This window comes from Macrobrachium rosenbergii, chromosome 10, assembly GCF_040412425.1.
Source record: "Macrobrachium rosenbergii isolate ZJJX-2024 chromosome 10, ASM4041242v1, whole genome shotgun sequence".
NCBI classification, from domain to species: domain Eukaryota; kingdom Metazoa; phylum Arthropoda; class Malacostraca; order Decapoda; family Palaemonidae; genus Macrobrachium; species Macrobrachium rosenbergii.
Window position 1 is genome coordinate 53,160,514 of NC_089750.1, and position 12,343 is coordinate 53,172,856.

The 12,343-nt window shown below is 37.8% G+C and overlaps 1 protein-coding gene across 1 annotated transcript in view; it reads left to right on the forward strand.

The window, feature by feature from the left end:
* LOC136842640 (eukaryotic translation initiation factor 2-alpha kinase-like) overlaps window positions 1–12,343 on the forward strand; it is a 113,558-nt gene that overhangs the window by 19,129 nt on the left and 82,086 nt on the right. The window contains exons 5-8 of the mRNA XM_067110262.1: window positions 584–752; window positions 912–1,043; window positions 6,375–6,510; window positions 6,869–7,048. Of these exons, the coding sequence (XP_066966363.1) occupies window positions 584–752; window positions 912–1,043; window positions 6,375–6,510; window positions 6,869–7,048 (617 nt within the window). The remainder of the gene's footprint in view (window positions 1–583; window positions 753–911; window positions 1,044–6,374; window positions 6,511–6,868; window positions 7,049–12,343) is intronic.

Sequence of the window (12,343 nt, forward strand, 5' to 3'; positions counted from 1 at the left end):
AATGGGGAGCGCAGAAAGCAGCAGAAAATTGGCCCCACAGTCTCTCTCTTAAATGAAGTTGTTTTATATTATATACTTTTGTAATGATTATGATTTTAATATTAATGACATAATTAGAAGAACCAAGGTAGTATTTGGACTAAAACCGTCTCATAAGCTTGCCTACTATAAAACTATGGAGATCCAAGCAGGGTTTCCTCTTGGTGGTAGTTTGGATATTTTAAGTTTGACTATACTATATTTGAAATGAAACAAAGTGAATGATGAAAAAATTAGACAGCTTCAAGCAAAGAAACCTAAGAACCAGTGAAAAATACAAGGCAGAAAGCAGTGCAGCTGGTGCCAAAGGGATTCTGTGAACCTTCACTACTGTAAGCAATCTTCCAACAGGGTATACTGTGCCTCAATTAATTATTGAGAGTTTTGTTACTGCAGCCAGAAGATAAGTCAAGATATTTGTTGAAATGGTGATTTGAATATTAATATGGTTTCCATTTTTTTATATCTCTTGGTTTTGTGAACATGTACGTAAGTAGGAAGCTCTTGATTTGTATCATATGTCATATTTTTTATTTAATTCTAGATGGAACTTCAGCGTTGGTCAGCATGAAATTAATGTGGCTGGGGGAGGCTGCGATTGGGTAGATTCATCAGATGTTGAAGTGGAGGAATTGCCATCTCTGCACTTTATAATACCTGAAGGAATTGTCATGGGGATGGATAGGGCAAATCAGCTTGTCTGGCAGCAGAAGGTATCTTATGCATTCTGTGTATTTTCCTGTAATTTATGCAGTTGGTAATATGGAATTTATAGAACTGAGCTATGATATTGATTTGGAATAATGTAATTTGCTCAATATATTTTTTATCTTGGAGCTTTGGTTGTCAACATGACCCTCATTTCTTCCTAGCTGACATCTCCTGTGGTTAATGCTTGGAAGGTGGTCAATGGAGAACTGGAGCAGATTGACTTGTTTAGCACCAATAGTGTTCCTGCTTTGACACCAGACAATGGTTTGCCTGATTCACATTACAGATCCCAGGTTTGTTTTCTTTTCATTAGTTCATGGGATTCATATTACTTTTGGTTATAGTCATGTGTTGTAATAATATTTACAGGCTAAGTTCACAGTATTATTCTACAGCAAGACTAATAAGCACAAAAATATGTCTGATACTAGATAATTATTCCTTTGATGGTAACTTTGGCATGAATAGGCTTTTTCCATGTCACGATAAAACCGATCCTTAATCACTTCCCCTGTTAATTATGTTGTGGTTTAACAGATATTACAGTAAAATTAACTTCTCAGTTTATCAGAATTTGTCACTTACCAGTTATCAGTGTATGATAGTATTTTGCTAGGCTGTCTGTTTTGAAGTGATGTATCTTGCAAGTTAATATCTTAATATTGAAAGATAAGTGTAGATCAGTGTAGCATATGTAATGACCATCTTTGACCGGTACAATAATTCATATAGATATTACCCAAATCAGGTTCTTTCACACCTTAATGATCTGGGCCACAGTGATATTTTTAGAATACTCCAAAGAGCTAGATCACAGTAGTATAAGAGGACAATATGGAATACTCAAAGAGGGAAAAAAATACTGTACTAGAAAATAAGCATACAAATTTATTACAAATGAGACCTTGATAAATTTAGACAGTCACCGAAAAGCTGAATAGTTAGGTGGATAGAAACACATTCAACAACAATACACAAATACCACCGTCATTCGCCTAGCTAACTTTCACTCATGAAGTAGAAGGGAGAGAAATTAGGGAGAGGTAGGAATTTATCTTACACACCATTATGTAATTAACTCTAGCACACAAGAGTGAGAGGAAATAGAAAGAAGAGAACCTTAAACCTACTCTTACAGTTTATACAATATCCAACAAAAAACTAATGTTTATACTAATAATTGATGATGCCATAAAGAATATATATAAATCAATGCTGGGAGGGAGCACTGAAGTAATGCATCATAAGGCTGTCTAAAGGCACAAAGAAACTACACCGGCAGGGTGAAAACTGACTCGTCAGTGGTGTCCCAAAGAAGAGTGAATAGTTCATATGGCCTTACCAAGTGTATCATACAGAGTAAGCCTTATCATAACTCTGGAGGACAAGTGCGACAGCAGTGGCAGGGCGGGCTCCAAAATCACACCCACCAGTCGAGCAGATATAGCAGGTGAAAACAGCGGAGAACTCTGGGAGGCGAAGGAGCACAACCCACAGCATGGAACAAACAAAGGTAATCCTCCGTGGGTGAGGGACTACGGCAAGCACCAAGGCATCCCACAAACAATTCTCCAAAGCTGTGATCTATTTCTCCCAAAAGGAACTGCAAACGTAAAGCTGTAGGTAAAAGCTGCCCTTCCCGTATGAGAGAGCCGAGCACAATCCTCAGTATTCGCCCAAAAAGGTTCCCACGATGTATGTGAGAATGAGATAATAAGCCAAGGGGAGCCGAGCCGTCGAACGACCAAAACATGAAAAGATTAAAAAAAAAAAAAAAAAAAACACTGATGGGCGAGGGACCTCTTAAACACAGAGAAACCCATGGTGGAGGAAAAGACCCTAATTCAGCTTTTCGTGACTTGAGTGAAACAAATTAAAAATACTACGTTACAGGTATGAATAATTTACATGCAGTTATTGCACATAGGATACAAATTTTTTGGAATTACAGTCAGTTGTGAGATATCTTAAATGGTTATGTATAACTTATAACTTATGGAGCCTTTGTTACTTCTTACATTTTACAACTTACCAGAAGGCCACACCCCCTAAGCATCTTGTAAAGTAAGGGGCAATTATCCTGAAGTGAATGGCATCAACATTATTACAATATTACTGTATTAGTATTATTATCTAAATTGATAATGACTATATTTTCATAAAACAAGTAAAATCTCAAACTTCCACTGAATATTATGAAGAAGGGAAAGAAGAAAGCAGAAATGATTAGAAATTTATATATGAAATAAAGCAAGGGAATTTGAACCAAGGACTGAAAAATCATGCTTCAAAAGCTATGACCCTTTCCAAGGTTTGAGAGTATGATTGCTGTATATAGTCACAGCCAAGTAGCAGGAAACTAAATGTGGTATAAAAGACAACACAGATACTCAATTAATTATGCAAAATGATTGATTAGGAGGAAGATTTCTTGCCATTTTAAGAATAGTAGTAGTAATTGGAGATGGTCCGCTGCACAGTAAAGTTTTCTTGTAGGACTAAGGATACTGAACACAGTGTGTAAGAATCCCACAGTGAGTGTTTTCCTGTTAAACTACTTAATATTAACAGTAATGATAATCATCATCATCATCAGTGATGCGTGATGCAAAGGGCTTTTGTGAAGTTCCACTGCTTATATCTTCTTGAGTTTCATTTTCCACAAAGAATCACTCTTATCCAGTTTCCTGTCTCACAGATCTCATCCAGGAAGGTTTGGATATTCCAGCATCTCTGGTGCCCTCAGGTGCCCAGCTTACACTATCACTTATTATCCTCCCAAGGGTTGTGAGAAGGATATGTCCAAGCTGTCTCCATCCCCCCTTTCATCATTACTTCATGTACATATGGAACTTAAGTAATTTTCATGGTGGTTTCATTTCTGATTATTATTTTGTATTTGGACTTTTAATAATTTTATTGTTGATGAAGCTTTATTCTCATATTTACACATCTTGGCATAGTTTCATAGTCACACCATGATTTTTGTCCATATAGCAGGACAGATCTTAGTAGACCTGTGTATAATCTTCCTCTTGTATGCTATTTTTCTGTATGATTTCCAAGCCATACAGACTTACATAGGTCTAGCAAGATCTGTATTGCTATATGGACGAGAATCATGGCATGACTGAAACTAAACCAAAATTTGTCAATATGAGAAGAAATCTTTGACAAAAATATTGTCTTGTGACAAGATAGAGTTAGAAATGAGACCACGAGGAAAATTATTCAGCCTGCCCATTGTTTAATTTTCCTTTATTCCTATGGGGATACAAACCATCCCCTTTTATTTGTAGCACTAAATCTTCAACATGCATGTGAAGATGTGGTTGTTGATACTTTGAAACTAGGGATAAACACAAAAACTTGGAAAGAAAATTAGCAGAGTACTCATCCAAATTTGACGTTCACCCAAGGGATAGAGAAGGATAACACATTCTCTCAAAGGCGATTGAAAAAGTGACTGGTTAAACAATTTTTGCATAGAGAAATCTGAGAAGGCAAAGAGCAAAGGTGAAATAACATTCCCATTCACCACCCTCCTGAAAATTTTCTTGACAGACTTATCAACAATTTTCTTTGTGTTTACTTTGTTCTTGGATAAGTTCATCCAGCCTTACATATTAAACAGGAATGCCATAGTGATGCTTGACCTTCCATAACACTGGTTGGTGGATGCTGTCAGATGCCATCTCATAATCAACATAAACCATCAGACGGGGATTTTTAAATACTGTTCACTGGTGCTCAGTGTGTCTTAACAGAGTGGTAAATACTTGAAGAAGAACAGAGATCCTTAAGTTCTGGCAGAGGACATGGTAGGGAAAAAACAAATAGGGAGGCCAAGAGGCAGTTGGAAAATGTAAAGAGGAAGATGTAAGAGGAACAGAATCAGAGTCTTACAACAGATTAAGGAAGAAAGAACTGTAGGGAAGCATGGAAAAGATGAAGAGATGATAAAAGGATAGACTTAAAAAAATAAAAGCAGGGAATTTAAGGATGAAAGGGGAAAAGTAATGAAATTATGCAGTGATTTTATAATCTAAATGGAGAAAATGAATATAAACCTGGAAAATTTAACTTCACGGAGGAAACTACAGGAAATTTGATATTTGAAAGGCTGGGAGAGCCTTGAGGAAATAAAAAGGGAAAAGTCTTGGTAACCGCCAGGAATAACAGGATTTTTTAACATCAGCTGAAGAACCTATCTTGGAAGAATTGGCCCAAGTACAACAGAGTAAAGTGATGGAGTACAGGAGGGAAACTATTCAGGAGTAAAACTGCTGGGGTATGCATGAAGGTAATGGAGAAGATGGCAGGAGCAAGGTTAGGAAAATTGGTTAAATTAACAGCCTAGTTTGGGAACCACAAAAGCAATTATTGAAATTGGACAACTATGTAAGAGTACCATGCAGATAAGAGGAAGCTGTTTGTTCTTATAAAGATATTAAGCATAAAATAACATTGCTTCATGTGAATGTCTTCTGTCACAGCATCATGAATGATCTTGCAAGGAGAAAAACCACAGCACTTGCTTACCTTGTGTTCCACTGGCCAGGAAACTCATTGAGTGTAAGATGAGCAGTGCACACATTGCATGTTTATCAAGAGTATGATTGAAATGGACATTGGTGTCCATCAAGGATCAGCACTGAATCTTTTATTGTTTGTTATAGTAATGGAGGAAGCTACAAAGGAATAAAGAAAGGCAGATGCCAGAAAGTTACAATCAAAGAAAGGAGTGTATAAACATTGAAAAGATGGAAAACGAAATGGAGAGAATTGTAAATAAAATGAAGCAAAGCAAAACCAAATACTGGAAAGAGCTTAAGAGCTGCTGTGGGCATGGTGTAAGGGTGAAAGCAGTAGCTACCATATATGAAATGGAACAGATAGTGTCACAGAAAAGGCTTAGAGTGCAAAGTTTAACTGTAGTTAGAGGTTTCCGTCCCATACCTATATAAGAAGAGCTAATGGCAAAGAGATGGAAGGGTTATATTAAGGTGCAAAGGCAGTCCCTGGGGAAGGAAGAATGCATCTGTTAACTGACATGCTAATTTGTGATGCCAGATTCAAGAGTCTTAATAAAGTAGTAATAGTGTTCTGGACTAGGTGGAGAAATTGTTGCACTAGTGATCAGTAGCAAAAATTTTGAAAGTTTGTGTTAGATGTGTGCTTCAGTATCAGTAATTCTGAGGTGTTATAACAGAAGCCCAATGTTCATGACTTGAGTGAGCTTAGAATATTCTGTCATACGATAAGGAAATAGGTATGAGATGTGTGTTTGGAGGCTGATAAATTGATTGATATCTCTAGGGTTGAGATTGTTTGGGACCTTATGAGTAGAGATGAGTGATCAATTAGAGAAATGATAAATGTGGAAGTGGCAGAAAACCAGGTAAAAGTATAGGTTAAGGCTGTGAACCAGGTGAGAAGTGAGGTTAAAAGTGCTTAAGAGAGATGAGAATGGAAAGAATTTATTTTGATGTCTAACCCAGTCGTGGGAAATGCTGATTTTAGTGATGTATTAGAAATACCTAGTCTTACAGTAGTTATTAAGAGAATAGCTATTGTAGAAAAATAATCACTTGCTGCAAGTTTTGTTTTATTGTTTTTTGTAGGGAGCAGATGACCATAAGCAACCAGCCTTATATGTTGGTGTTCATCAGAAACAGTTGTACATTCAGCAGAGTGGAGGAATGCGCCACAGAGTAAACACTGCTTTTAGAGTTTTTTCGTCTGGTATGCCAGATGAAGGTCAGTTTAGCTGTCATCTTTGTATGGCATTACAGTTTTAAAACTGAAATTATTTTCATATTTTGTAAAATCTGCCAATTTCCTGACATATATTTGGTAAAGATATCTGCCAAATTCCTGACATATCTGGTAAAGATATTGGCTGCCATTTAGTAGATGGGGGAATTTGGCATAATTGTGTACCAAAAGGGGAGATTTCCTCTTAGTTTAGAATTTTAGAAGCTGATTTGCTGTGGAACATCAACTTACAGATATTTCATATAGAAGTAATTGGCCTAGCAGTGAATTATAGGCTTAGTAGTTATTATTGTTCCTCATTCCCACGCTAATATGTTCATTATTTTATTTTCAATTTCAGAAGGAGGGGCTAATGAAGTATCATTTCCTAGAGTTCAGTGGCGTCCATACCTAGCCACTGCACTATCAAGGACACCAGTTGTGAATTTTAATGAAAGAAAACATCCTTTGCTTGGGGACTCAGAAGTTGGCGAGGAAATAACAGCAGTTGCCATTCCACAGCAGATTGATTATCCATATGGTAAGGGTATTTTCTTTTTGTGTTTGTTAATCCAAATACAACTTTCTCATTTTATAGTGACATTAAGGTGTTCATAGTCAGGGAAAGTTCAAGCAGTTGCTGTGGTTTTAATAGTAATGGTCACTACATAGAGGGCATAGGTCAACTTGTTTGTCTCACTGGATTTGCAAAATTAAGCCAGAGAGAGATTTAGTTAGTGGTGGTCATTGTTGGAATGTATTTTGAGGTTAAAGCTTAAAATGAGGCTTACTGTATTGTTTTACATAAGCAACTTACCAAGTAATTACATAGCTAAAGTTTCTATTAACAGGCACCTAGAATTTTTGAAATTCGTGGTAGCGCTACTTTGTTTTGGTTAGGCGACTAACCCTGCCCACTTTCAGGGGTAAGAGAGGAACTAGTCTAGCAAAAAGAGCTCAGTATGTTTCTGCCGGCTGATGGCTGTACTTCAGTCTTTAGCAGCAGTGTATTTTTGGATTCCTTTAGCTTCTCAGTTGGTCGTAGCACCACAATTGGTGAAGTATTCTCTTTATGGTAGCCTTTTCGGCATATTTAGACAGTTTCAGGTTCTTTTTCAGACCTAACTACTGAATTTGACTGTTATAATTCTAATCTTAGACATTCTAAGCTTTGTTGACTTTTGACTTGTCTGCTATGTCTGATTCTGGTTCCCAAGGCTTTCGATATGGCAGCAAAGGCTGTTATATGAGGATAACTAAATCCTGTTATGACCCACTCACTCTCTGCACATCTTGTAGGGGTCAAATTTGTTCGCCAGACTTGACTTGTAATGAATGTGAACATTGGGGTGTCAAAATGTGGAAAACTTTAAATAATTTAGTCACTTATGAAAACTGGACAGAGACAAAAAGAGGACAGCTGCTTCTAGAGCCGACAGTAAAAAGACGTTAGCTAGTCAGGTTCCTGCTAAGTCTCTGTCTGATAATTTCATTACCTTTTATTCCTCCTAATCCCAGTTCTCATTCTGTTCCACCATCTCCTCTCCGTGGCTCCCTTACTCCCAGTCCTGACAACAATGCCAGCCTTGAGTCGAGAGTTAATAAGAAATTTGAGTTGTTAGTGAATACAGTAAATCCCCCGTATTCCTGGTCTCACGGTTTGTGGACTTGCCTATTTGCGGATTTCTCTGTGGAACATATATACACATTATTCGCTGAAAATTCGCCCATTCACGGTATTTTTCACTGAGAAATACTAATTACTGTATTTTCATCTCATTTTCATGACTAAATGCACTTTTTGTGGTAAAACTATTAAAATACTCAGGTAGTGCTCGAGTTACGATAATTCACCTTATGATAATTTGATTTTGCAATAGGGTAAGCAATTATTACTGATACGACAATATTTATAAAATATTTTTAAATTTCAAGTGGGCGCAGGCAGCAGCGTAAAATCAGGCAGCGAGATAGACCAAATTACAATAGACCAACTTCTTTTCCTCCATCTCTTTATCCCATCTTCTAGAGTTAAAAAAGTAAAAGAGAAAGATGAAAGTAACGTTATACTCTTGCGTAAATGCGTACAGCCATAAACAACCGATCGAGAAACTGTTGTTTTGCTTCACTGAATCGGATAACAACAGCCGTTTTGCTTGTATTTCAACCATTGTACAGTAATACACAATTACCGTAGGTTATAGTACATATGTCGTTAAGTAGAATAGGACTGATATATTTTTACATTATACCCTTATTCGGTATGGATAAAAGATCGGCAAGGAAATATACTGCTGAATTTTGGCAAGGAAATATACTGCTAAATTCAAGCTGCAAGTTGTAGCTGAAGCTGAGAAAACAATGTTCAAGCTGCTAATGACTATAAATTATCGTGCATCGGCAACAAGGATGAAATTCAACCGTAATTAAAATTGGGGAGAAAGTATTTTAATCAAAACTACTGGGCATGAAAGAACACATTACTGCTATTTTTACGCCGATAAACGATAAATATGTAAAGCTCGTATTATGATGAAATCATGTGAAAATAGCAAATGGAATCTTGATTTTTTTTTACACAAAACGAACGCCCCCAAACGGCCAGTGTCATCTATTAACGAAAAAAATAGCTAAATTAATTTCACAACGAAACTTATTCAAGTTATAATTCGACTTAAAAACTATTCGTATAACGAAAAATAACGCTTACCCATATAAATAAAGTATCTAGAGATTCATTTACGCTAACTAGAAGCAAGAAAAGCACTCTGAACTGAGTTAAATAAAGTGGTCTTGGTTAAATACAGCAAAATAAACATCACTTAAAATATTTCCAAACCAAAACATTGATCGCTGTGATCGCAATTTATAATTCAAAAGCAGTATAAGAATATATACAATATTATTGGATACAGTGAATTAAGGCATAACATTTTAAAAGATCTATGGAAAAGATGCATATTCGTTATGTTGATGTTTGTATAATATGATATGTGAATACAGAGTACAGTATAATGTAGGCTACCCTACCATGTATGTGTACGATATACCATAGTGTAGGCTAAGCTAATTCTAGTTTGTTATTCAATTATTCTTTGTATTGAATTATCGTAAGTCACTCTGCATGAACCTCCAGAATTAGCTGATATTAATAATGTATAGAGTATGCTTTATAGTGTAGGCTAGGCTACCATATATGTACACAGGGTACCGAATACCCTAGTGTAGGCTAGGCTATATTCGAGATAAGTTTTTTCCAACAAATGATGGGTTTTTTCGAGCCTAACCCCATTGTAAGTGGGATAATACCTGTATAAGCATTTTTAGTGTTTTTTTTTTGTGTTTGAACCATCAAAATGGGCAGTTTTAAGGGTTTTTAGAAGGGATCTAAGTATTCGCGGGTTTTAGCTATTCGCGGCGGCGTGTCCCCTGTGAATACGGGGGGTTTACTGTACTATGGAACAGATAGGCGCTTCAGTGAAAGTCCTTATGGACAAGTGCAGTGTTAAAAGTGTTGGTGAAGTGTCAGTGGAGGAGGTGGCTGTCTGTCCCGTCGATTCTCCTAGGCAAAGGTCCCTGGCAAACTCCCTTAAATCTGGGAGGAGCCAAACTGGTATCCCAGAGGAGGTCGGTGGGGTCTGCCCACAGGCAGTCACCCTCCTCAGTCGGTCCTGTTACCTTTTCCCAGGTCATGACAGAGCGCCACTGGAAAGGCGTCTCTATGGAAGTGAGTTGTCTTTCTTCTAGTCTTTCTTCAAGTGATTCGAGTCCCAGATGCCAGTGGCATTTTAAAGATGAATCTCGTCCTTTGAAGAGACCCGCTATTGATGTGTCTCTTTCCCCTGCAATTCCTGTAAAGAAGCCCAAGGAATCTTCTCTAGCAAAGCTGCCTTGCAGTTTTTGGGACAGCCCTGAACGTTTCTCCCAGTATCACCCATAGTTAGAGGGACAGCTGTCAACAGTTAAACGTCTAGTCCTTTCTCGCAAGCACTCTTCTTCAGTTAGGATCGTGGACGAACCCCCATCAGTGCCGCCACAGCGTTCTCCTGGAATTAAGAAAGTAACTGAGCAAATGTTAGTGCCCGAGTTTCCTGCTCCCGCTACGATTATTGACTCGGGACTCCCTCATGCTTCTGAGCGCCTGTTAGCTCCTGCTCCCACAGCACCCGACTCTCTTGTGTCCGTGTTGAGACCTTTGGCGCCAGAGCATCCTTTGGCGGTGGAACACGCATTGGCACCAGAGCTCCTATTGATGCTGGAGCGCCAACTGCCACCGGAGCGCCCAGTGGTGCCAGAGCTCCCCTTGTCTGCTTTTGATCCGCCCTTGGGGGTACTATGTGTGTGGAGTGCCCTCCAGTTTGTTTTTTCTGTTGGGAAGTGGTTCTCAATTCATGGTCTAGGCAGCTACTTTGATTACTCTGAGCCCAGGGGAGGGGCAACTTTTTAATTCTTTATCTGCAGTGGGAAAACTCATTCGCAGTAAAGAATCCCTTAAGTAGCAGGCGCTTCCTGCCTATACTGTCACGCCACTACTGGTTGAGATGAGCGCCAACCAGAGGCAGTACTCTCCTCTAGCAGCTCTCTCGCCAGGTAAGGAACTAGCAAACATTTTACGAGTTACCATTTTTTCTATTCTCGTTTCATTACAATTTTTAATGTGTTTGAATAGATGGAGCCATGCCTCCCACCTCCTTCAATGTGGGATTCAGCTATGTAATTACTTTGTAAGTTGCTTATATAAAAATGACATTTTTATAATAAAATAAAATTTTATATATACTACTTAGCAAGTAATTACATGATCAGAACCCTTCCTCCTTCCCTCGCATGGATAGGAAGGCATAAACATATTGAGCTCTTTTTGCTGGACTGGTTCCTCTCTTATCCTGAAAGTGGGCGGGGTTTTAGTTTCCCAACCAAAACAAAGTAGTGCTATCATGAATTTCAAAAATTCTAGCTGCCAGTTAATAGAAACTATAGCTATGTAATTACATGGTAAGTATAGTATATATAAAACTTTATTTTATTATAAAAATGTAATTTTTCTTAGTATATCACACTTCCTCTGTTGCTGTTTGGTGCTTTCAGGAAATTCCATCCTTTCCTTTTTTTTATATTCCCTCTGGACCTCCCATCCTTTCCTTTTTTTTATATTCCCCCTGGACCTCATTCTTTTCTCCATGTTGGGAGGGTTAATGCTTAACCTTTAAGGGATGGGCTAAATATATATCAAGCATACCCCCAGACTGGGTAAACTTTAAGGTTGGCCGATTTAAGAAAGAAACACATCAGTGGAAAGAGGAAGATATGCAAATGCACATGGTGTAAGAAGAAAAAATTCTAAAAATTTTTCCCTACCTTCTAGGGGAAGTTTCAAGTGACTATATTTACAACTGTGTGTGGGGCCTCTTTTACAAGACACTCGTAAAAATATGCTAATTTTACCAAGTTATACATATAGAACTAAAATCAGTAACAAATTCTGAGTATATGTATTGTAAAGTATTTACGAGATTTACTGAGGTGGGGAGATGCAGTAACCTTTTGTGAAGCATACATGTTTTTTCTAATATTTCTTTGCACTTATCTAGGCAAAATTACAATTATAGCTGACATACTATCATGAAAGGTAAGAACTAAAACCAACAGCAATCCCTGGGTATATTTATGAGCAAATAAATAAAAAGACATCATGGGGTGGAGAGGGGCAATACATTCCCCACCAGGTCTCAAGGCATACTCCCCCTCTGCCCTGTGCTGAGCTACTTCACTTGCCATAAGTCATTTATGCACCATTGAAGTGCTATGAACATCTTTCCTGCAAAATTCATCCAAG